Below are 25,756 nucleotides of genomic sequence, written 5' to 3' on the forward strand. Positions count from 1 at the left end.
CATTAAAGCAGCCTAATGCGTCAAGGCCTGAAGATCTGGTGTTATTTCTGGAGCGAGAGCAGCATATGAGCAGAGGGTCTGTTTTGGACGGCTGCCCAGAATGGGGTCCTGTCTCTCTACAGCTTGACCAGTAATTACATTAGCCACTAGCGCCCAGAGCGCTGCCTTTCACATGCTAATGCCAACCAAGGGCCGAGGGTCTACTGGCTATTATCAGCGTGGATCTGAGAGCATGAATCAGCTCCAGCTAATGGGAGAAATTAAAACGCCAGCTCTTGTGTGGCGTGTTTGTTCGTGACTGCGGCAGCTAATCGTTACTTAGCATCCGTTCTGGCTCAGATGGGTTGATGCTTGGGGATGTTGCGAGTCTGTCGTTAATATACGAGCGCACCAGAAATCATTAAGACACTAAAAACAAGATCTGCAGTTAAAAACAGAACGCAAGTGAGCAGAAGATGCATTAAATACTCCTCAACTCATAATTTACTTAATCAGTACATTAAAGAAGCTACTAGACTGCGAAACTCATGTTTGCATTTATATTATGGTCTAGTTTTTGATGTCAAAATAATAATTCACTAGTGAAGTAACACTGCTTTAGACTTCAGACTGTTTTTTTTATCTGTGTATTTGGTCTAAAAATACATGATCTTCCAGTGCAGCAAGACAGAATACACACATATGCAAGATACACAGTGCCAAGATCTCAGTAAAAAAGTGAAACGTTTCAAGAGTTTTAAGATAATTAAGATTTGATTAGATTTAACTTCAATGTTCTTTTGCAGAGTATTAATACAGAAACAAAGAAATGCAGTCTGCATTTAGCCGAAATGTTAATGTAAAACAGTTAACCAGAATAAAATAAATATTATGTGCATATAGTAATAATTATACATTTACAATGAATATAAAATATATACCGTTTTACATATTATTATATATTACTCTCACAATATTATATAAACATATTTTTGTAAGTATTTAATTGTATTTATTTATTTTTTTAATATAAACCATCTCTCCGTTGATGTCTGGTTTGTTAGGAGGATAATATTTGGAAATCTGGAAAAAATTAAATATGGAGAAAATCATCTTTAAAGTTGTTCAAATGAAGTTCTGAGCAATGCATATTACTAATCAATCATGAAGTTTTGATATATGTACGGTAGGAAATTTACTAAATATCTTCATAGAACATGATCTTTATTTAATACCCTAATGATTTTTTGGCATTAAAGACACCAAACAGAATTCCTCATAAATCTGCATCTAGAGAGGAATCCTGCTCAGAAATGTTCTCTAAAGGTTGTGAAAGCCATGTAAAGTGCAGCCTGTCCTGATTTTCTCCTTACTGTGGCATTGTGAGATGATGTGACAAAATCCCAAGCCTCAGAAACAGATCCCGACGTACATCTGGCTTGTCATTTATCATGATTTCTCCACTGGAGTGAATCTCAATGAGGGAGCGAATGGGATAAATACTTTATTTATGTAAATCCACAGTGACAAAAAGCTGATGAATTACATAAGCAACTTCTGCTCGCTGGCCTCATTCACTCCATCACACCAAGAATTACCAACTCACTGCGCTTTCACTGCAACGTTCTACCAACACATTGACTTTATACGTGATTTACAGGAGAATTTTAACCAAATAAAAACTGTGTCTTCCATTTATGTCAAGTAAAAAATAATAATAATGTAAAGTACCAATAAATAAAATTTTAAAAACACTATAACATTGTATGTTAGCTCCCTAAATTCACAACAAATTCCAGATCTGTGGCTTTGAACATGTTTTGCTTGATGTTTACTGCATTATAAAAGAATCATTCAAATATGTGTCACAGCACATTTCAGATGAAAGAAAAACTATTATATTCTGGAAAATCTGGTACTGTATTATATAATGCCTCTGCAGATTAAACATCCCACAAACCTCAGCTGTAATCATACGTCTGTTCTTCTGCTCATTTCTTCCTTCAGATCTCTAGAAAACACACTTACTGTGAGTGTGTGGTCCCTGCTCAATTACACACGGACAGAGACGAGAGCCAAACTCACACGACTCCTGACCACACAACACTTCAGACGGGAGTCAAAGAGACTGGAAGGTCTTTAGCCAAAAAGGGATGAAATACTTCATGTCAGAATCTGAAGCATAAACTAAACGTGGAACAACTGTCTCATTAGTCCGATCCATACTGTAGCATTTTCTGGACAAGAAAGGGACACTGAAAGAAGCTGATGAAGCCAACAATGACATTTAGAGGAGAATAAAAACTTGAAATATGCAATATGAAAATCATAAATCCAGCAACTAGTTCTAGGTTGTGTACTAGGTCTAAAATTAAATAAAATTATATTTAAAAAAATTGAATAAAATTAAAATGAAATTGCATTTGAATAAAATTAAATAAAATTAAAAAGAATAAAATAGAGAATAAAATAAAATAAAGTAGAATAAAATAAAATTTTAATTTAATAAAATACAATTTAATTTGATTAAATGAAAAATGATAAAATAAAATAAAATACAATACAATGAATAAAATAAAATAAAAAGTATAATAAAATATAATACAATTAAAATAATTTAAAATTGAATTGAATGAAATTAGATTAAATATAAATATAAAATAAAATAAATTAAATTAAATTAAATTACATTTTAAAAAAAATTGAATAAAATTAAATGAAATAAAATAAAAGAATAAAAAATAGAGAATAAAATAAAATTGAATAAAATAAAATAAAATTGCATTTGAATAAAATAAAATAAAATAAAATAAAAAAGAATAAAATAGAGAATAAAATAAAATAAAATAGAATAAAATAACATTTGAATTTAATAAAATAAAATGTAATTTGATTAAATGAAAAATGATTAGGGGTGTGACGGTTAGTATATAACCGTGAGACCGGCGGTTATAGTTGAACACCGTCATTAGAACTCTATAACCGGCAAAACCGTGTCATTAAAATATTTTTTACAAACATTTTTTATCAAAAATTATTTTTTTATTTTTTAGATAGGATCATAAGATCCGCAATATATCGGGAGACATGGTTTTTACCACTTAATGAAGTTTTGTAAATCGTCAGACATATTTACCACTTCATTAAATTTTGCTTTGTAGAAAACCTTTCTTAAAAACGAATTTCGTTTTGTACAAATTTTATCTTAATTTTAAGAAATGTTTCATCAACCAATTGCATGTATTTTAATAAATAAAAAGCAAATATAGCAGACAATGATAACCGTGACATGAAAGCACCAGCGCGCCGCGTTCACTTGCACTGCACTGTGAACTAGAGCGTATGTCATGGTAAATGAAACTCAGCGTAGGCCTATGCTTCATACATTAGCATTAAATATCTTTGCTGCATCCTTTCTAGAACAGACGGGTGCGGCTTTGAAATTTGCTCAAAAAATGTTGGCTCGGATGATGAGTTTTGTGACCGATCTCCTTAATAAACGGAGGTCTGAAATCTCTGCCCCTTTACCGATCAGAGCGCGCGCTGACACGGAGTTAACCCGCTATCTCCAAGAACAACCAACTGACTCTACGACAGATCCACTAGCATACCCCCCCCCACCCCCCCGACGCTTATGTTATGAACCGTCACATTTGACTCACGTCATAACCGTCATCACCTTGCATGCATATATATATATATATATAAAAAATATGTTTGCCAGCCTATTCACATATATATTTCAGAGTATGTTTCAGTCGTATTATTACAAATATAAAAACCTTTTGCATAAAGCTTGCCAATCAGATTGAAGCTTGATGTTTTGTGCCCAACCCAGACAGCAAGCAGTTTCGGCCCAGAACCGGCCCACATCTGGCTCATGTGAAATCCATGCGGGCCAAATGTGTGCCAGATCTGAGCCGAAACTGCTTGCTGTCTGGGAATATGCATCAGACGCTTCAAGAAGAGTTTCTGGATTCTCTGGTAAAACATGCATGAGCAGAGCTGTTTCACCACGAAATCCCACACAAGAGCAGCGGGGTCTCACTCACCCTGACGTTGTCTGGATGGAGGCCACCGGGGTGTCTGTCCATGTACTGACACAGATCTGTGTGCTGAGAGAGAGAGAGAGAGAGAGAGAGACAGACAGAGAAAGAGAGAGAGAGAGAGAGACAGACAGAGAGAGAGAGAGAGAGAGAGAGACAGACAGAGAGAGAGAGAGAGAGAGAGAGAGAGAGAGAGAGAGAGAGAGAGACAGACAGAGAGAGAGAGAGAGAGAGAGAGAGACAGACAGACAGAGAGAGAGAGACAGACAGAGAGAGAGAGAGAGAGAGAGAGACAGACAGAGAGAGAGAGAGAGAGAGAGAGACAGACAGACAGAGAGAGAGAGACAGACAGAGAGAGAGAGAGAGAGAGAGAGAGAGAGAGAGAGAGAGAGAGAGAGAGAGAGAGAGAGACAGAGAGAGAGAGAGAGACAGACAGAGAGAGAGAGAGAGACAGAGAGAGAGAGAGAGACGTGAGACACTGACTCAAAGTCGCGGCTGTAGACGGTAATGTTTTCTCTTGGTTAATTTCTCTCGGTTCATGTCAAATTAATTTTAATAAATAAGTCGCACCGGACTATAAGTCACAGGACCAGCCAAACTATGAAAAAAAGTTTGACTTATAGTCTGGAAAATACGGTACATATTGGTCACTCCTAGTCAAATCAACCAAATTTCACAACAATTTATAAAACCCAAAATATGAAATCTTACACAGACATATTTACGGAGTACTCCACTATTCTGTAGGAGAGGGTCAGGATTCAGAGCTAAATTACTGGGACATAAAATGACTTAAGAAAGACGGTAGCATCATTATTTTATTTTTACACAGAAACTGGTAGCTCTGTTAGTACAATCTGATGACTTTAGCAATCCTTGCAATGGTGATGATTAAAAAAAAAATTAAAAGTTTTATCAGTTTTATTTATTTTTATGATCAAATAATTTTTTATACATTGTTATATTTGTTTAAAAAACATTTAATATTACATAGTAACAATTATATATTTTAATATATTGCATTGTTTTTCTTTATTAATTATCTTATTATTAAACTTATTTAATAATAAATTGTATTGCTTTAACTAAATAAAACAATTTATTTTTTGATTATTAATAATAATAATAATAATAATAATGTGTTTAAAACATATTTGTTATTTTAATTATTTATTATTTTATTATTAAACTTATTTATATTGATTTCAAATCAAACACAACAATTCGTTATTAAAAAGCAATAAAAATAATAATGTTTTTAATTATATGTAATATATTAATTATTTATTTATCATTATGAAATTAATTTAATAATACATTAACAAACACATTTATTATAATTTTTATTAGTAGTAATATAATAGCTTTAAAATATATCACTTATTAACTAAAGTATTTAATAATAAATCATATATTTTAATTAGAAATAAAACTATTTTAGTCATTCTTTTCAGTAAATGAATTACACATATATTTATCAACATTACTATTACTTTACTGGATTTCTCACTGCAGTACACTACGGATCAGCCTCGACTGTCACTTCCTGTGCCATTTCCTGTACGTGTGTCTCTTTCTCTAGTAATTGTCTGTGGGAGTGTATGGCAGTGCGGGAGAGAGAATTACCCACAATGCTCTGCTCAGTTGATTCTGCAGTGCTGATGTTTGCAAACACCGCAGTTTTGAACGCGTTTTCTTTCATGAATAATGCAGTGGTGCTCAAACACGCTTCAGCTGCACCTGTCCTTCGCGTCAATCATTATCAACACTAGCCACACTAAATCAACTGATTTCCTCGCCCCCAAACCCTGTGTTTGTTAGCGGTGCGTCTAAACGTGAGTGAAATGAGTCTCAGCAGCGGCTCACAGTAATATAAAGCTCTCAGCGGAGACAGATATCAAGAGCTCAGCCGCAGTGCAATCTTCACTATTTGATTGTTTTCTTTGACACCCGACGTGTTAGCTTAGCTTTCATGAATAAATCAATCTCACGCTCATCCAATTTAGCCAGAGGATGCACGATCCATGGGAAAATACTGTTTACCAGAGTACAAAGAAAGCTGTTATATCAGAGACAACAGCTGGAATGAGAAAATAAGGCTAATCAGAGAACGGCTGTGAAGTCTGTGACACCAAATAAAATATATAAATATAAATATTTATATAAATAAAACTAAATATAATTTTTTTTATAAATAAATAAATACAAATAAAACACCACGTGCCCAAAAACCAGCAAAATACTAAAATTAAAGAAAATAATTTAATTGTAAATTTAATAATAAAAATAATAAAATGTGCCATAGTTTCTAAAATCAGCAAATGAAAGCAAAATAAAAAAATAAAATAAAACACCAAATTAGCCCAATACTGTGAAAAAAGCAAACCACAGAGAATAATAAATAAAATGAATTTACATTACATTAAAAGTCTCTGTGTCTCTGTGTTTCTCTGTGTGTGGTGAATGATCGGTTGAACTCATATAAAAGCAGGGAATAACAGAAGGAGAAGGGGAAATCACATGGATTAAACACTAAAGTTTCTAAAGGAGACGTTGTGATACTCACCACATACTCGAAGACCAGCGTCAGGGTTTCCTTGGTGTGAATGATGTCGTGGAGCAGCACGATGTTGTTGTGTTTCAAGCCTTTCAGCAGAGACGCTGCACACAAACACAAGCACAAACGCTTCGTTAACAAACCAGTGACTCGTATTAAGAGTCTTTGAGCAGAACTATTTTATTTATTTATTTATTTACTTATTTATTGTTAGAATTCTTATAATAATAGATTATAAAAAATAAACAACCAACTGAATGAAATTTAAAAAATTATTAAAAAAATATACTTCAAAAAAAAAAAAAATTATAAACGAAGTAAAATAAAATGCAGTAAAGTATTAAATAAAATATTTTAATTAAACAATAAATATTACACTACAATTACAATAAACTAAAATACAATTTTATTTAATAATTATTTTAGAAAAATAATATTAAATACATGTGCCCAATATAATAATATAAAATCTAATTAAATTAAATTAAAATACTAAACAAAAATCATAGAAATTTTTATTAAGCTTGGAAATTCAGAAGAAAGCAAGATAGAAATAATAATTATTGTTATTATTATTATTATTATTATTTTAATTAAATAATATTAATATTTTGTTATTATCCAAAGTGCTTTATAATCATTTAAAATAATTTAAAATAAATTTTCCACACAGAAAAAGGGAAACAAACTGTGGCTGTCAAGCACATTGTGCAAAGCGTCAAGCTTCAAATAAAAGAAGTTTATAAAAAATGAAAAATAAATGAAAAGTAAAGATACTGCTGAGGACAGATTAACACGTAGAAACATTCAGCTGTATTCCTGCTAGATCTGAATCACTTACAGACTGGAGATGAGAGGAAATCTGAGAGAAACAGAGAAAGCATCGCCGCAGGGACAGGAAGTAGCTCTCTGAGCTTCCTGTCTATTATTCCAGCTAACGAGTTACACAAGAACACTGCAATTAAAGCTAATCATTGATCCTCAGCAGTCAGCAGCAAAGCCTGCATTGATGTTTTATGAGTGTGTTTGCCATATATCTCACATCAGACGTGTTTTTCTTCACATTAGAAAATGCAATGGCTGCAGAACACAGAGCTCCCGTCTCAATCGAGAAGGAAACACTCAGAATGTTTTCATTTACTACAAAGACGGAGCGAAACACTTCAAGTGTGTTTCACGATGAACAGCAAACAGATTTGCATCTGTGGAAAATGTGATGCATTTTTCAAGGGCAAAACAAAAGCTCACATTCAGAAAAATATTGTATAAATACTGTAATAAAACACATAGATGAAAATACTGTAAAATAATAATAAACTACATTTAATAAAATAATTTTACACCATAATGACTATAGTGACACTGGTGTCAATTTGACTTTCCATTTTCCATGACTTCTTTTTTGTTTTTTAGAATAATAATTATTATTATTAACAATAATAAAAAATAACATTATAAATAAATAAATACAGTAAATATTCACAATTGTACAATAAACTGGAGTAAAATAAAATGCAATAAAGTATTAAGTAAAATAATTATTTTTATATTTTTAATGTATTAATTAATGTATTTGTTAATTATTTTTATTGTGAAATTCTCATATTTTTTTAATTATGTGATCAAATAAAATAATTAAAACAAAAATGAAATAAAATAAAATTATAAAATAATCATTGAATTCATTTGTTAATTCTATTTATTAATTAAAATACAACAATAAAATAAAATAAAGTGCTTAAAATAAATAAATAAATAAATGAATGAATGAATGAATGAATTTCAGCTCTTTTCTAATTTTCTTGTCTAGCTCAGAAGCGTTTTTTATGTAATTTTTTTAGACCAATTATTCACACATAACAGATTTATGAAGTCTGTTGTACACTTTTCTAGAAACACGTTTAGTGTTTAAGATCACTTAAGATCTGTTCTCACACTGAAAATCATTCTCCACGAGAAACACATGCAATGCTGCTTTGGAATTAGCCAAAAATCAGGCTTTAAAATCCCGCTTGTGCAGTAAGTGTGTGAACAGAGCGATTCTTTGTTTCTCTCTCATTCTGCTCACGTTCTGCCCGCCTCAACATCTCCAGTAATTGCTGAATTAGTTCAATGTTCAAAGCGTTTGTCTGATCCCGCACGGTCCCAGATGATCGGCCCGGATCACGCGGATCAAAAACACGCAGCGCAATTAAAATGCAGAGAGATTCTCACACGCTTCCCTCAGAACAGAGAGAGAGAAACGCCTTCAGGTGCCAGACTTTAACTCACGTTTCTCTTTGTTAGATGAAGGACACATAAAACACATATTAACACTAGCGAGTAGAGTTGGGAGATTTTACAGACTTTATCGACTGAATCAAACACTGTAAAAAAACGATTTAATTTAACAGTAAAAGATGCTACAGTAAAACCTGTTACATGTTTAACAGTGAGTTTCCCTACTATATATATTCTTCATTTTTTCTTAACAATTTTGTATATTATGGTTGTATGTTACATCTAATGTTGTTAAATGAATGTTTATTGCATTATTTCCATTTCATCTGTGTCACTGTGATGGTGATTAGTGTTTACGACCTAAACTTACATCATTGTAAGCTACAAAACAGATTGCAGTACTTCTTTAGGTTGGTTTATTAACATGATATCAGTTAATGAAATTATTTCTGTTATTTAAATATTAATTTAATTTTTTTTTTTTAATTATTTTTTTATTTATTTTTATTTTACAGTGAATTTAATGTTTTGCCATGATTTCATTTTTTTTTTTTTTTTTTTTTTTTTTTGAAGTATCACAATTTTTAATAGAAATATTACTAAATGTTAGAATTAGACACTTGGTTAAAAACAACAACTTTACTGTTTTTACAGAACATTTATAGTTAATAATAGGTGTTATACTGGTGTTATACCTTAAATTAATTAAGCACTTTGCTTGTATTATTTCTGAACACATAATGTGTATAAGACAAGTTTTTACAAGAATGAATATTTTTCTGCAAAGACATCATGTTGACAACTTCATATGTGGTGCACTTGGACTAGAATCATCTTTAACTTGAGGGTTAATAAAGAAAACGTTACTTGAATCGTGTCGTAGTTACAATTTCAAGTTGATTAGTTAAAAATCGTAAAATATTGAGAATCGGTCGAACGATCTGAAAAGAATCGCGCAGCTGTTCAGGTGATGGAGAGATCGCTCACCTTCTCTAATCGCTGTGAACGGCGTTCCCTCTTCCTCCTGCAGACGAATCACTTTCAACGCAACCAGCTTCCCGTTCACCCTAAAATCACACAAACAGGTTTGATATTCAGAAAAATATCAGTGCACTGTATAGACGTTCCTGTAACTCAAACTCTGAGATCATGGGTTCGATGCATAAACTAATAAAATTGTATACTTTGAAATCCAATGCAAGTCGCTTTAACACAAACAAACAAACAAATAAAAGATTTATGTGCATTTGGCAGAAAAGGAACTTTCTTAAATAAAATCTATATACCTAATTTAATCATTTATTTATATGTATCCATATATTAATTATATTTAAATAAAAAATGCAATTATTTGCTGTAAAGGAATGATTTGATTTGCGTTTAGATTTATGTTAAAAGATTAAATAGTTTGATTTTTTGACGATTCAATTCTATTAAATAATAAATTTGAATTCAGTACAATTAAAAATAATAATAGAATTTTGGAAAAAATTACAGAAAAACAATGCAATGAAATATATGCATATAAGTGTTGCAATAAATTATTATTCTTTATTTTACATTTTAATAATTATTACATTTTACACTTTATAGATGTAAAGGTTTAATATGGATTTAATTGATTTACGTGCTTTTTTATCTTATTTAATTAAGCCATTAAAACCAAATCCAGAATTTTAGGAAAAACATATGGCCCTGTATGCAATTTCATTTTATCAGACTGACTATTATCCAAAGAATATTGTTTGACAGAAGGGATTGATGATGTCATCAGAAAAGGATGTTTTTATATTAAAAGCACTGATGGTTTGTGCTCACTGAGACCAGGAGAGAGTCTGAACACAACAAACCGGGTCAGGAGTGATTTACTGTCACTTTAAGTCAGTGAAATACAATCTGGAGGCAGTGAAGTGAATCTAAACGCACAGGTCATAATGAACTTACACACAAACACCATCATTACTATGAAAAACACTGACAGTAACACACTATTAATTTCACGCTGGCTGGAATTTTATTTTCTGGATTTTTTCTCAGGCTCTGGTTTTATTACAGCATTATGAAGAATGAATATAATTTCATTCAGATTTCACATCATAATAATTATCTGCAGCTGTATTTGCCTACAACTCGGTTACTAAACGAGTCAAAGATCCCAGAGAAACACATAGGCACAAATAACATTAGCACCGCATGCAATTACAGAACAATCCCAAACAATCTCCAAATAAATGAGGTATCAGATTATTTGGGTAATTAAACAGACTGCAATACATTCAACTGCAAAAGAGTAACTGCAAGTTTAAATACTCAAGACTTATGTATTGAAATTGGTTTACTGTAGTTTTTTATTCATATTTAAATACACATGAAGTAGAGGTACATTGATACTTTATTTTGCCGTGTTAAAAAAAAAAATGTGTTTAAAAAAAGGAATATAAAAGATTATTGTGCCGATAAAAAAAAAAAAAAATCAACAAATGCTAGATACTGTTTATTGTATAACAAAATAAAAAATACAAATTATAGCCAATAGAGAAAAACAGGTTTTGTGAATAATGAGGGAATTTTTAACAAAAACAAGACTGAAATACAAAGGGACTCTTATTTTGAAATGTCTACACTATACTACTTCCAGCTGCTCACTCAAAAATATGAGCGAAATATGGGAACCAGAATATTTATAATAACGAAAAAAAGCATATTAAGGGATTTTCAATCATAAACAAGAGTGAAATATACCGGGACTCTTATTTTGCAATGTCTATGCTTTACTACATTAGCTGTTCATTCAAAAATGCGAGAGACGTATGTATATTCTTATATAAATCCATAATGTAAACATTGTCAATCATAAGTTAAGTAAAGCATAAATGTGTGGCATTCACTGATTGTGAACTGGCACAAATCAAGCACAAATAAAATCTGTTTTATTTAATTAAAGCCACAAACCGTTTCTCTGTGGTTTTGCTCCGCCTCTGAAACGCTTTGTTTATCTGATGACATCATCGATGCCTTAAAGAGACTCTCACATATTTACATCCACAGGATATATCTGTTTGACTTTCTCCCAAACTCTGTCTTTCCTGTTTCAGCAATATTTCTGGATCCTGTGTTCTGTGGTTTAATAAAATAATGAATTTGCTCAAACTGAATGTCAGACGTGTCAAGGGCTGTCTGGAGAGGATCTGAACTCACTTGCTCTTCCCTTTGTAGACGGTGGCGTAGGATCCCTCTCCGAGCTTCTCCAGCTTCTCGTACGAATCTGCTTTCCCAAACTTTGGGCTCGTGGGCTGAAACAGAGCAGAGAGACACTTTTATTTCAGCAGATGTGAGGTCAGCCGGGGATTCTGGGTCAGATCTGGGATCACTAATGAGCCTGTGCTGTTTAACTGGAGCTGATTAATTGCTTCCTGTTAAACAGGAAATGAGCTCTGCAGGCTTTGAGTAATATGGTGCAGCCCTGCTCTGAAGATCATGTGACACTGAAGACTGGAGGAATGATGCTGAAAATACAGCGGAGCATCACAGAAATAAATTACACTTTATCACAGATTCACACAGAAAACAGCTGTTTTAAATTGAAATAATATTTAGCAATTTTTACTGTATTTTTTTACTTTTTAACATGGATCATATAAGACACTAATTTAAATTTAAAGAAGAAACTTTTCTAACACTTGTTATACACCGGTGACTCATCTCTGTCTCATAATTATTCATGAGAATGCGTGTCTTCATCCAATGAGAAGATGCTGCTCTTAATTATTCATTAAAGCATCTGTTAATTTCCCACGACAGAATCTTGAAAAGGGAACGTTTGTGTATAAGAGTATATGAGAGTAATAAAAAGTAATGAAAATGTTTAAAATAATTTTAAAATAAAAAAAATACACATTTATCATATTATTTTCATAAATAATATTAATCATATTTATTTTCTATAGCACTCGAACAACTTCATAAACAAATTAAACATGAAAAAACACCATATAAAGATCATAAAATCAGTAAAACTAGTAAACAAAACACTTTAAAATAAAATAATATGTAATTAATATAAAGTTTCAAATAAAAAAGTTTTTAAAAAAAATGATTTTGCTTGCCTTATTTCAATAGGTAGGTTTTGTAGATTTTTATTAGAATTTTATTCACTTTGAAGAAGTGTTTAATTTAATAAAAAAAAGTAAAACATTTATTTCAATAATACTTTTAATGACTATTTATTAAAAAAATTTTAGTTTTTATTTTATTTTTGTTTTTATAGTGTTTTTAATGATTTATCGCAATTAATCGCATCCAAAATAAAATATTTTACAGATGCACATATATACTTCAGAAAAATATGTTATGTTTATATATTAAATATATTTATTCATAACATAAATGATATGAAAATAAATACAGACATGTAAATACATGTAAATATCTTCTAAATATATACTGTATGTGTGAGTATTTATTTTGTATGCGATTAATCGCAATTAATCTTTTGACAGAACTGATTTTTTATTATTCCACATTTTTTCCATGTAGTTTTCTTTTTTAATTATTTATTGTCATTTTACATTATGATTATATTTATTTTTAATAAGTGTTTCACTTTGAAATTGTTGTTTTAATTTTAGAGTATGACTTGTATTGTTTCTAGAGTTATATGTATCCTCTGAGTAATATGTACAGTAATATGTACAGTAATGAGCAGATGCACTGCAGCAGTGATGCTGGTTCTTCAGTAATCAGGTTTGCAGTCGATCCGTGTGAAAGATTAGCGGACTCTTCTCGGATAAACGCTCGCTCCGAATGCAGCTGTAACAGCAAACCAACACCAGACACCAGCAGTCTCTAGATATCACCGCAGCATGCCTTTATTATCCTGATCGAGGCTTCGGGAGTGCAGGGGCTCTGTGGAGAACAGGTTTGAGTGGATTTTCTAAGTAAGAAGGTTAAGGAGAAGGGGATGATGGGAAAGAGGTCAGTCTCTCTCTCTCCACTCCTTCTATGTGGCTTTACGCTCATGCATCTTTCATTGGTGTGAATCAGCTTTTGATGTGCTTTCTTCAAACCGGCCACCTTCAGTTTCCTCTCTCAGGTCAAACGTGTCTTGATTTCAGAGTTACATACTTCAGAAAGCATCTAGGCTCTTTTAATAAATATAGTAATTATATAAAATGCTGTATGTAAGGTTCAATGTGGGGTCTACAAAAATGGCTCATTAAAAAAATTATGTAACATGAAGATAAAGTAAATGTAATAAAAAAATTATAGAATTATTAAAAAGTAAAATTTTTATACATATTTTTTTAAATAAAAAATCTAAATAAACTAAAACTGAATAAAATCATACAGTAAAATAATAAAAAAGCATTCTAAAAATGAAGTAAAATTAAAATACATTTCATAAAACAAATAATCTAAAAACACTCAAAACGAAAACAAAGTAAAATTGAAATAAATAAAAATTTCTTTTCTTACAACTCAAAATGTAAAAATTAAACTTTAAACAAATGATTAAAAAAAATGTAAATGACTTATTAAAATTTGAAAAAAAAATGTAGAATTAAAATGAACCAATCAGAAAAAAGAATGAAAAATAAAAAGCACAAAAACTAATAATAATAATAATAATAATAATAATAATAATAATAATAATAATAATTAAAAAGATTTAAAAATATAAATAAAACACTTACTAAAACATACAAAACCTTAATGTAAAATCTAAATAAAAAAAAAATATATAAATAAATAAATAAAAATGTAAATGAAACACTTATTTTAAAAATATATTTGAGTTCATGTTATAGTACACCTGCATGTAATACGACTATTAACCAACATCAGAGAAGCGTGAACGAGAAAGTGTTGATAAATTTTTTATATATTAACGTAATGTTTCAGCTCAAGGGGGATCAGCAGACAGTGTTCGGGATGTTAAATAGACACACATCTAATGGCCATTATACTAAAAACTAAATAAAACAGAATTAGCAGAGCTAATGAAGCTCTCAAACAATATCTACAAGCCAAACATGTTTAAGGTTTATAAACGAGCCGCATCGAGGAAACGACGCATGCAGTGATGAAGTGTGTGATGTTCAGGAGGAGACTCACGGAGCTGGGGCTGGAGTGACGCCGGAGTTTGGGAGACTCTTTCCCAGAGGACGAGCTCTTGGCGTTGATGCAGGCGTTGTTCTCCGAGTGCACACGCTTCACCTGACCGGCCGGCTTCTCGAAGGGGTCGAAGCCGCTCTGCGTCCGCTGCACCTTACGGTCCTCAGGGATAGTGTCCAGGGGCTTGATGAGCGAGTCTGATCCCTGACCGCTGCGAGTGGACATCTTGGTGACACATATCTGAGGAGAACAACATCATCAGCACTGGGCTTCAAACAAGATGCTGAAAGGATGATTATTTTTCCTTACATTATTTTTTATGCACAATTTAGCTGGAAGTAAATCAAATTTTAAGCATCTTTTTAAAAGCAAAGATTTACAATGAGAACAACTAAATATTGTTGGCAGTGAAAAGGCGGCGCAAGTTGAGCTCTAAACTAAAAAAATTCAAATGAAAAACTAATTATTTTAAAATGACAAAAACATAAAAGATTAAAATTAAAGTATTTCAAAATTAAACGAAAACACTTGCTTAAACCTACTTAAACCATAATGTACAATTAAAATAATATATTCTTATATAATTCAAATAAATAATTTAAAAATTAAAACAATTGCTTAAAATTAATCAAAGCATTAAAAACGTACAATTAAAATAAATAATTGTAAACTTTAAAAAAAAAAAAAAAATGTAATCATTTTTAAACCAATCATTAAAAAAAATTCAACGTTTTTTTTTTTTTTTATCTGTGATATAGTCTCTTCACATTGAACAGAAACTCTGAAGTGAAAGTTCAGAGTGGAAGCAGTCGAGTTAAGAGACGTTTCGCTCTATTTTTCTTCCAGTCCTGACAGAGTATTTGAAACATGAGCAAGTTCACCTTTTTCAGAGTGAACAGAAACAGAGGCTTCTGAACTCATCGCTTCTGCATTAAACCATCTGAACACCAGAAACCTGTGCATGGCTCTTTGTGTCTCGCTTCTGTTCTCAGACAGCAGACAGACTCCGCCTCCTGAGCCGTCAATCAGAGATCAGAGACTCCGCCTCCTGAGCTGTCAATCAGAGATCAGAGACTCCGCCTCCTGAGCTGTCAATCAGAGATCAAAGACTTTGCCTCCTCTGCTGTCAATCAGAGACCAGAAACTCCGCCTCCTGTGCTGTCAATCAGGGATCAGAGACTCCGCCTCCTGTGCTGTCAATCATGAGTAAATGTTGTGAGCGTGTTTAATGTTCTAGACACTTGAGACACATTGAGCACTACTTGAGTCTCAATCATCCCGATTGTTTGTTTCCATCATGACGCTTGTCATGTAAAACCGCAGATGTTACTCATTTCAGTCCAAATAAACACTGAACAGGAAGATGAAGGGTTGATAAACATGAAACTGTATTTGTACAACAGTTTGAATGAGTTAAAATATCAATTAATTACTAATAAAAAAATCATAAATGTATCAAATAAATAAATATATAAATAAATAAATAAACTATAAAAAGTAAATATAAAATTTGAACATTAAAATAAAATAAAATAAGTAAATAAATGAAATTATAAAAATATAATAAATCACATAATTAATAAAAAATTATAAAATATTGAATAAATTAAATACAAATAAATAATAAGTAAAAATAACAACAAATGGTTTATAAAAAAATAAAATAAATAAATTAACTAACAAAACAGGAGACTCAAGAGACACTGAACTAAAAGGCCCTAGGATTCTGGGATACTAAGATACTTCCTCTGTGTAATTAAAGGTGGATTTTGAAAACTTTTCATGCCAGCAAACTAATGCATCTGAGCCGGTAAACTAATCCTGATCTTACAACATTAAAGTACCTTCAGTTTCCTCAAGCTCTCATGGGCAAACGATCCAAAGAGAAAGCCTCATCATCTCTAACTCCAGAGCCTTTAATCCACAAACCTTCATCAATCTCACTACATCTGGATATTTTAGCCAGTTATTTCTGTCTATTAACAGACTGAGGCACATGAACTAACCAGTGGAAGCCGTCCACACTTTAAACAGCTGACATCAGTCTCTGACACGACTCTCTCTCGCCTCAGACGCATCAGGAGACGCTCTGAAAGCAAACTCAGCTGCGAAGCGTGTCTAGAACGAGTGGGATGCGCTCCAGATGGCATTCATGATTCATAAAGAACCGCCGACACGAGGAGACAAACACGTCTGAGGATCTCAGTCACATACAGCACTGAATAAACACCTGTGAGTACTGTACAGAACCACACAGACAGATCAAATTAACACGGATGAATAGATAGAGATAAAGATCAATTTAGATAAATCAAAAATGGCAAGAAACTCCAAACAAGCCATGCAGATATCCTCCTGATGATGATAATGCTGTGCTTCTGATCAGATCAGTCTGAACACTATATATACAGCTACACAATTACGAAACGATTAAAAATCCTGAACTTAGCAATGCCTCTGTGTTTGGAGTCCTTGACTGTGAACTCCTGTGATTAAAGTGAGAGCTAAACATCTGTTTTACACAGACTGGATGGAAAAGGACGGAAAAACAAGACAAATGGTTGCGGTGTATTAATGACACAACTGGCTGAGTTCCTGGAAGCAGCGGCTTGTTTAACACTGTGTGCATCAGGACTCAACACCAGACTCTACTGAGAAAACGTCTGACTCCACCGGAGATGCATGGATGGATGGATGGATGGATAGATGGACGGACGGACGGATGATAGATAGACAATAGAAAGATGGATGGACGGAAGATGCGTGGATAGATAGATAAATAGATAGATAGATAGATGGCGGATGGATGGAAGATGGATGGATGGATAGATAGATAGACGATAGATAGAAAGATGGATGGACGTTGTTATGTGTATCTGTGTGATTAATTATTTCTGAGTCCGTAGGTGGCGTTGTGGGAGGATTTCTTATGTGAGAATTATGACGTCATCGGGGATACCGGATAAAAGGCTCCGAGACGGCAATGGCGGTGCTCTTTTTCTCTCCGCTTCCCATTCATCAGCGTCTCTTATCGCCTCTTGGAGGCGGTTTTTGTTTGTTTTATGTTAAGCTTAGGTTTAACGTATAAAGTTGTGTTTTGATATTTAGTATATTTCTTATTGTTCAGTTGCGGGTGGTGTATGTATTTATTTATTAGTTCACGTTTGCTTATTTAGTAAGAACTGAGCGAGGGAAGCAGATGTCCGGAAGACTCACCTGTTTTTATTTTTCGGTAGCCAGGTAAGAACTTTACTCTGAGAGCAGGTGTAGTTAGGGAACTGTTTTCTTAGTTTTCCTACCCGTGAACTGTTTGTTCTCTTTATCATCCATTGGATTGTTTTCTTTATTATAAATATTATTTGTGAATGTTTGATTTTGAACTTTAATTAAATAGAGACGTCTTGGAATTCACATCAGGGGTTGTGATTCTTCTTTGTTATATGTTCGGCCTGTGTCCTTAGAATTCACGAGCCTTGAAATAGTAATGGGCCGTAACATATTTGGGCGCTCGTCCAGGGATTGATCTGGATTTTGTGTGACTTCGTGTGATCTTTTTGATCTGTTCACACTTGAATTTGTTACTTAGTAACTTTGTTGAATCACAGACTTTGATGGGCATTTTTTTTTTTTTTTTGGATTGTGTAGTGCTTTGTTTTTCTCTTTAACCTGAGACGTTTAGATGGATAGATAGATAGATAGATAGATAGATAGATAGATAGATAGATAGATAGATAGATAGATGGATAGATGATAGATAGATGGATAGATGATAGATAGATGGATAGATGGATGGATGGATGGATAGATAGATAGATAGATAGATAGATAGATAGATAGATAGATAGAGGGATAGATAGATAGATAGATAGATAGATAGATAGATAGATAGATAGATAGATAGATAGATAGATAGATAGATAGATAGATGGATGGATGGATGGATGGATGGATGGATGGATGGATGGATGGATGGATGGATGGATGGATGGATGGATAGACAGACAGACTCTGGTCTGATAGCTGAAGGGATGAGGATGTCGAGCTGGACTCAAACCCGCAGCACTAGCACTAGCAGACACTCAGCGCACCACTGCTCCCATGATCCTCTTCTGCTCACCACTGTCTGAGAGCTGCAGTCTGTATGGAGGAGTAACCCAAGCCTCTGAGTGGATTCTAATGGTCAGGTTCACACCGAGTGCTCATGAAGAGCTTGAGTGAGTTAAACCAGCCTCGATCCTTTCTGAATCACAGATTAATAACTGCAGCAGACATTTGCTCGGGAAAGCAAAGCAACAGCAGTTGGCTAATGACCAGATTTACATAAAACACCTAACAAATGGACACACCGGCGTAATTAAAACTTTGTATCCATGACAATTAAGGGATGTTTACTCCCTTGCGAAATTAATTATGCACATCTCTATTCCGAGCGGCTGTGCTAATGAACGGCTCGAGTGCTAGCATCTCGAGTTTAGAAGACCTCGCAGTGACCTCAGCTTCATCTCTGACCACCAGAGCTTTGTTATGTCCTCGCTGCTTCACAAAACACACAACAATCTCACAAAGATCATCAAATCTGAGCTCAAACTAATTCATATGCAGCTCCAGGCTGCTTCGTTCTAGTTAGTGCACGGTAGATGGAGTGAAGCTGGTTAACTAGTTAACTGATCTGGACCAAGGTTGTGCACTTTCTTCCTTTCTTGTCCTGAAGGTACAAACCGGAAATGAAGTGAAATGCAGTGCAGTTTAACTAGAATGGCACAGTTGATCAGGTTCTCAAGCACTAGTATCAGTAAACGGAGCAGCTATTTGTTGGAGAGCGTGGATGGTGCGGCCGTCATCAGCGTAATCTCAGTGTGTGAGGGACACACATCACCACAGGCCTCTGGGAAGACGGGAAAGTGGCCTGCTTCCTCCTCCATCATCTCCCTCCCCGGGGCAAGTCGTCTCACACCGAGCACATCGCAACATCAACGCATCCCTAATGTACAGGACAGATGCATCTCATCTGAGCCAGATCCTCAGGTGTGCCGACCCATGCATGATGTGTGCATTATTGCATGAGCACGTTTCCTGCATTTATCTCATTAGACGTGATGATGGCAGCATCATCTGGGGAGTGTTTGTGCGGATCAGCATGCACCGAAAGGGAGAAAGGTGCTGCGCTCTTACCTTATTGCAGGAAACAGTTCACCTGAGTGCCTCTCGCATGCAGACGAAACGCATGCAGGCCAATCGATGCATTAAAAAACGACTCTCTCCGACTCGGACGGCTGGGAGCCCGGAGAGCGTACTAAAGCAAAAGAGACTGTGGATGCAAGGGGGGGGGGGGCTTTCAAAGTGACGTGTGGAGCATGGCGTGTGACGTCTGTGTGACGCAGGTCGAGTGTATAATGCGTTCAGCACATCTCGAGGATCGCTTTAGAAATGCGATGCAATGTTCATGTCCTTGTCCTTGTCTTTAGAAATGAGACGGCTTTGAGCTGCACCCCCTGCGAGTGAGATGGTCCGATCCGGAGGCGTGCAACCCTCTCTCTCTCTCTCTCTCTCTCTCTGTTACTCCCTCAGCTATTGATTCACTCCAGCTCTGCACAGCTTCAGTGAAATATGAAACGCAGGCCTGTCAAGTTGCCATTAATGGGGAGTAACATGTCACAAGCTGACTAAAGCAGGAATATAAAGCGTGAATAGATAAGATCTGTATAGTCTCAAATCAAGAGATATTCTTTATCAAAGCTAAGATTCGTCCAAATGCCACCCAAATGTTCACGCAAAGAAAGAAGGCGTAACTTTTTTTCTGTAAGTACGTTTACATATTAAAAGGATTTTTTATTTATTAAATTATTATTTATTTTAGCTACATTTAGTTGATTCACTTCTAGCAGAATTTATTTCAATGTAACTAAAATAAATTGATTGCAACCACTCCCCTTACAAAAATGTAGTAAATTCAATTATTATTATTATTTTTTTTCAGTGTATTCATTCTGTGATTTTTTTTCAGACGTCACATTGTCAAACTGGATCCAAAACGACACCTTTTTGGAGCTTGATTAAATGAATGTGTTGTACAGCCTCGTGTACTTGTGAGGAGACCATCGGCGGCTTACACTTGTCTCTTGTTAGAGAAAAAATCTATATAGTGGTGAATAAAAATAAAAAAATAAAAAAACCTGTAAAGAACATCCAGATTATATGTTTATATGAGAAAAAATAAACTTTTTCTCTATCTTTCAAGTGAAGCCTACAGTATTTTAAAGAATATACATATATATATATATATATATATATATATATATATATATATATATATATATATATATGTATATATATATATATATATATATATATAATTTCAATTTATTAATGACAATTAATTCCATGCTCAGTAACTTAATGCAAAAATATGTTGTTAAATTATTAATGTTTGAACTTAAATATAAAGAAATACTTTATATATATATATAAACTTTAAAATTAAATAAAACTTAAATCATTTTAGTTATTTTATAAGTATTTTGATAATACTTTATAAGTAATATTTTAATATTATTAAGCATCATTTAGTATGTTTAAAAGTTTTTTGTATATTCAGAAATATTTAGTATTTTTAATAATTTATAATATAACCATTAATTCTGCTCTCAGTAATGCAATGCAAAATAATGTTAAATAATTTAAATGTAACTTAAATTTAAAAAGAACAAATAACTAATAAAATAGCATAACTGCTAAAATAACTACAAATATTTAAACCACCACCCAAAATCCTCCCAACACCCAATCTGACAGATCAACTCAATTCATTCTGTTTCTGCACATCACAAAAGCAGTTTCTCATTTCTTTGAACAAGTTGCAAATGCTTTGGTACATCCATGCAAATGATTATGTACAATTCTCTGTTGTTTCCTACATTATCAGTTGCTAATGTCATGTAGATCAAAATGTATTATATAGTTTTCTGTGCAATAGTCTTACTCTCAAAACATTAGTTCATCGTATAAGCCATTAAATGCAAAATGGTTAATCTAGTTATCACAAACTGCCAAGCACACTTTTTATTTATATTTTTACACATTATTATTAGACTTTTTGTCAATTTGGCATGAATTGTGCAAGTGAATATTGACCAATGAACAGAATGTAGATGATAAACCAATGATAAACCATTTCTCTGAAATAGCTCAAAGGTTCATCTCATGAATCTTCAGTTGGAAAGCTTATACTGTAAAGACAGAGGACAACACAAGAGTTACACATTCTGAAAATGGACTTATTTTCAACTTTGTGCCCATATTTCTTTTTCCTTTTCTATAATCACAAAAAACATTGTAAAGGATTTTTATTTTTTGGCCAGACCACTAGTAAAAGTGTAACTGGGAATTCTATCCAGTCTCTTTCAGTCAATATCCCACATACAGTAATGTGTAAATTTCTACTTTTGAAACCCTAAAGAGATAATATCGAAATAGTCTTTACTTGTAAAACACACTAATAATATTTGTTTACAATACTTGTTTACAACTTCAAAATATATATATATTTTTTTGTAAGTTAATTGAGGTCAGAATGTTTTTTTTTTACACACAGATATTTAAAATTCAGAAGTTACAATTGCTAAATAGAATTCACTTCTGTTTATCATTTCAATATAATTAAAATCAGAATCAGAATCAGAATCAGAATCAGCTTTATTGCCAGGTATGTACACATACGAGGAATTTGTTTTCGTGACAGAAGCTCCGCAGTACAACAGAATGACAGCGACAGAACATAAAACACATAATAAAAGAATAAAAATACAAATATGTAGACAGTGAATGACAATATACAAATGACAATTGTAGGCAGGTATATTACAAAGTGAAGTTATGTATGTACATATATATTGTGTGCAAAATTAAGTGTATACTAAGTATGTGTGTTAGATAAATAAAGTGTGTGTGTATATAAATATAAAGTGTAGTGTGTTCGCCATTATTATCAGCTGTTCAGAAGATGGATTGCCTGAGGGAAGAAACTGGTCCTGTGTCTGGTCGTTCTAGTGCTCAGTGCTCTGTAGCGTCGACCAGATGGACACAGTTCAAAGAGGGAGTGTGCTGGATGTGAGGGGTCCAGAGTGATTTTGACAGCCCTTTTTCTCACTCTGGATAAGTACAGTTCTTGAATAGATGGGAGGGTTGTACCGATGATTCGCTCAGCAGTCTGGACTACTCTCTGTAGTCTTCTGAGGTCAGATTTAGAAGCTGAGCTGAACCAGACAGTTACTGAAGTGCAGAGGATGGATTCAATGATGGTGGAGTAGAACTGTTTCAGCAGCTCCTGTGGCAGGTTAAACTTCCTCAGCTGGCGGAGAAAGTACAACCTCTGCTGGGCCTTTTTCACAATGGAGTCAATGTGAATGTCCCACTTCAGGTCCTGAGAGATGGTGGTTCCCAGGAACCTGAATGACTCCACTGCAGTCACAGGGCTGTTCATGATGGTGAGTGGGGGGAGTGCAGGGGGGTCTCTCCTGAAGTCCACGATCATCTCCACTGTTTTGAGGGTGTTAAGCTCCAGGTTGTTGAGACTGCACCAGACAGCCAGCTCTTTTACCTCCTGTCTGTAAGCAGACTCGTCACCGTCCTGAATGAGGCCGATGAGTGTGGTGTCATCTGCAAACTTCAGGAGCTTGACAGAGGGGTCCTTAGACGTGCAATCATTAGTGTACAGGGAGAAGAGCAGTGGGGAGAGAACGCAGCCCTGGGGAGCTCCGGTGCTGATTGTACGGGTGCTGGATGTGTATTTTCCCAGCCTCACTAGCTGCTGCCTGTCTGTCAGGAAGCTGTTGATCCACTGACAGATGGAGGTGGGCACGGAGAGCTGATTTAGTTTGGGCAGGAGGAGGTTTGGGATGATCGTGTTGAATGCCGAGCTGAAGTCCACAAACAGGATCCTCACATAAGTCCCCGGTCTGTCTAGGTGTTGCAGAACATAATGCAGTCCAATGTTTACTGCATCGTCCACAGACCTGTTTGCTCTGTAGGCAAACTGAAGAGGATCCAGCAAGGGCCCAGTGATGTCCTTCAGGTGGCCCAGCACCAGTTTTTCAAATGACTTCATGACTACAGACGTTAGAGCCACAGGCCTGTAGTCATTTAGTCCTGTAATTTTGGGTTTCTTAGGGATGGGGATGATGGTGGAGCGTTTGAAGCATGAAGGGACTTCGCACAGCTCCAGCGATCTGTTGAAGATCTGTGTGAAGATGGGGGCCAGCTGGTCAGCACAGGATTTCAGACAGGCTGGTGTAACACAATCTGGGCCTGGTGCTTTTTTCCTTTTCTGCTTCCGGAAGACCTGGCGCACCGCATCCTCGCTGATCTGAATTGCAGGTGTGGGGGAGAGGGGGGATGCAGGAGGTGAGAATGGTGAGAGTGCTTGATTGGAGAGGTGTTCAGGGCTGGTTGCAGGAGCTGTTAATGGTGTGAACGGTAGTTTGGAGAGGCATTCAGGGCTGGTTGCAGGAGTTGTGAAGGGTGTGAATGGTTGTGTGGGGAGGCGTTCAGGGCAGGTGATGGGTGTTCTTTCAAACCTGCAGTAAAACTCGTTCAGATCGTCTGCCAGTCGTTGATTCTCTACGGTGCTGGGGGGTGGTGTCTTGTAATTGGTGATCTTCTTTAGACTTTTCCACACTGATGCGGAGTCGTTGGAAGTGAACTGAGTCCTTATATTTTCAGAATAATTCCTCTTTGCCACTTTGATCTCCTTTTCCAATGTGTATTTAGCCTGTTTATACAAGACATTGTCCCCCTTCACGTAAGCATCTTCTTTGGCCTGACGGAGCTGTCTGAGTTTTGCAGTGAACCACGGTTTGTCATTATTGTAAATTAGTTGAGTCTTTGTAGGAATACACATATCCTCACAGAAACTGATATATGATGTTACGGTCTCTGTGAGTTCATCCAGATCGGTGGCAGCAGCTTCAAAAACACTCCAATCAGTGAGGTCAAAACAAGATTGTAAATCCTGCTCTGCTTCATTAGTCCATCTTTTTACAGTCCTTGATACAGGTTTAGCTGATTTTAGTTTCTGCCTGTAGGACGGTATAAGATGAACCAGACAGTGATCAGAACGTCCCAAAGCTGCTCGTGGAACAGAATGAAATGCATCCTTTATTGTGGTGTAGCAGTGATCCAATATATTACTGTCTCTGGTGGGACATGTAACATGCTGTCTGTATTTTGGTAGTTCACGGGACAGATTGGCTTTATTAAAGTCACCGAGAATGATTAAAACAGAGTCCGGGTGTTGTTGTTCTGTCTCTGTGATCTGATCAGCGAGTTTCTGTAAAGCTGAGCTCACATGAGCTTGAGGATGGATGTAAACACTGACCAGAATGAACGAGTGAAACTCCCGCGGCGAATAGAACGGCTTGCAGTTAATGAAGAGTGTTTCGAGATTTGAGCAGCACGTCTTCTTTAACACAGTTACATCTGTACACCACCGTTCATTGATGTAAAAGCATGTCCCGCCGCCGCGCGATTTCCCCGTGGATTCTGATTCACGATCCGCTCTGAACTGCTGAAAGCCCGGCAGATGGAGCGCGCTGTCCGGTATGGTGTCATTCAGCCAGGTTTCCGTGAAACACAGAGCAGCAGAGTGTGAGAAATCCTTATTTGTCCGAGAAAGCAGAAGGAGTTCGTCCGTTTTGTTGGGTAGAGAGCGGAGATTTGCCAGATGGATGCTAGGCAACGGCGTTCGAAATCCGCGCTTCCTGAGTCTGACGAGCGCTCCCGCTCGCTTCCCCCGTCTGCGCGTCCTGAAGCGCTTGATCAGCGCCGCCGCTCCTCCGATAACAAC

General features: G+C 34.8%; 1 protein-coding gene across 4 annotated transcripts in view; it reads right to left on the reverse strand.

Moving 5' to 3' along the window:
• Positions 1-25,756, reverse strand: part of cdk14 (cyclin dependent kinase 14) — a 155,387-nt gene that overhangs the window by 116,409 nt on the left and 13,222 nt on the right. For 3 of the 4 annotated variants that reach the window (XR_003293938.1, XM_026283415.1, XM_026283417.1), the window contains exons 3-7: positions 14,917-15,156; positions 12,001-12,095; positions 9,790-9,869; positions 6,592-6,686; positions 4,032-4,094 (exon numbers count right to left, since the gene is read on the reverse strand). Coding sequence is in view for 3 of the 4 variants with exons in the window: in XM_026283415.1 (XP_026139200.1) it covers positions 4,032-4,094; positions 6,592-6,686; positions 9,790-9,869; positions 12,001-12,095; positions 14,917-15,156 (573 nt within the window). In the remaining variant the exon portion in view is untranslated. Of the gene's footprint in view, positions 1-4,031; positions 4,095-6,591; positions 6,687-9,789; positions 9,870-12,000; positions 12,096-14,916; positions 15,157-20,088; positions 20,218-25,756 lie in introns of those variants that run through there. The other variant, XM_026283416.1, reaches the window with a different exon arrangement.

The sequence above is a fragment of the Carassius auratus genome, chromosome 16 (assembly GCF_003368295.1).
Source record: "Carassius auratus strain Wakin chromosome 16, ASM336829v1, whole genome shotgun sequence".
NCBI classification, from domain to species: domain Eukaryota; kingdom Metazoa; phylum Chordata; class Actinopteri; order Cypriniformes; family Cyprinidae; genus Carassius; species Carassius auratus.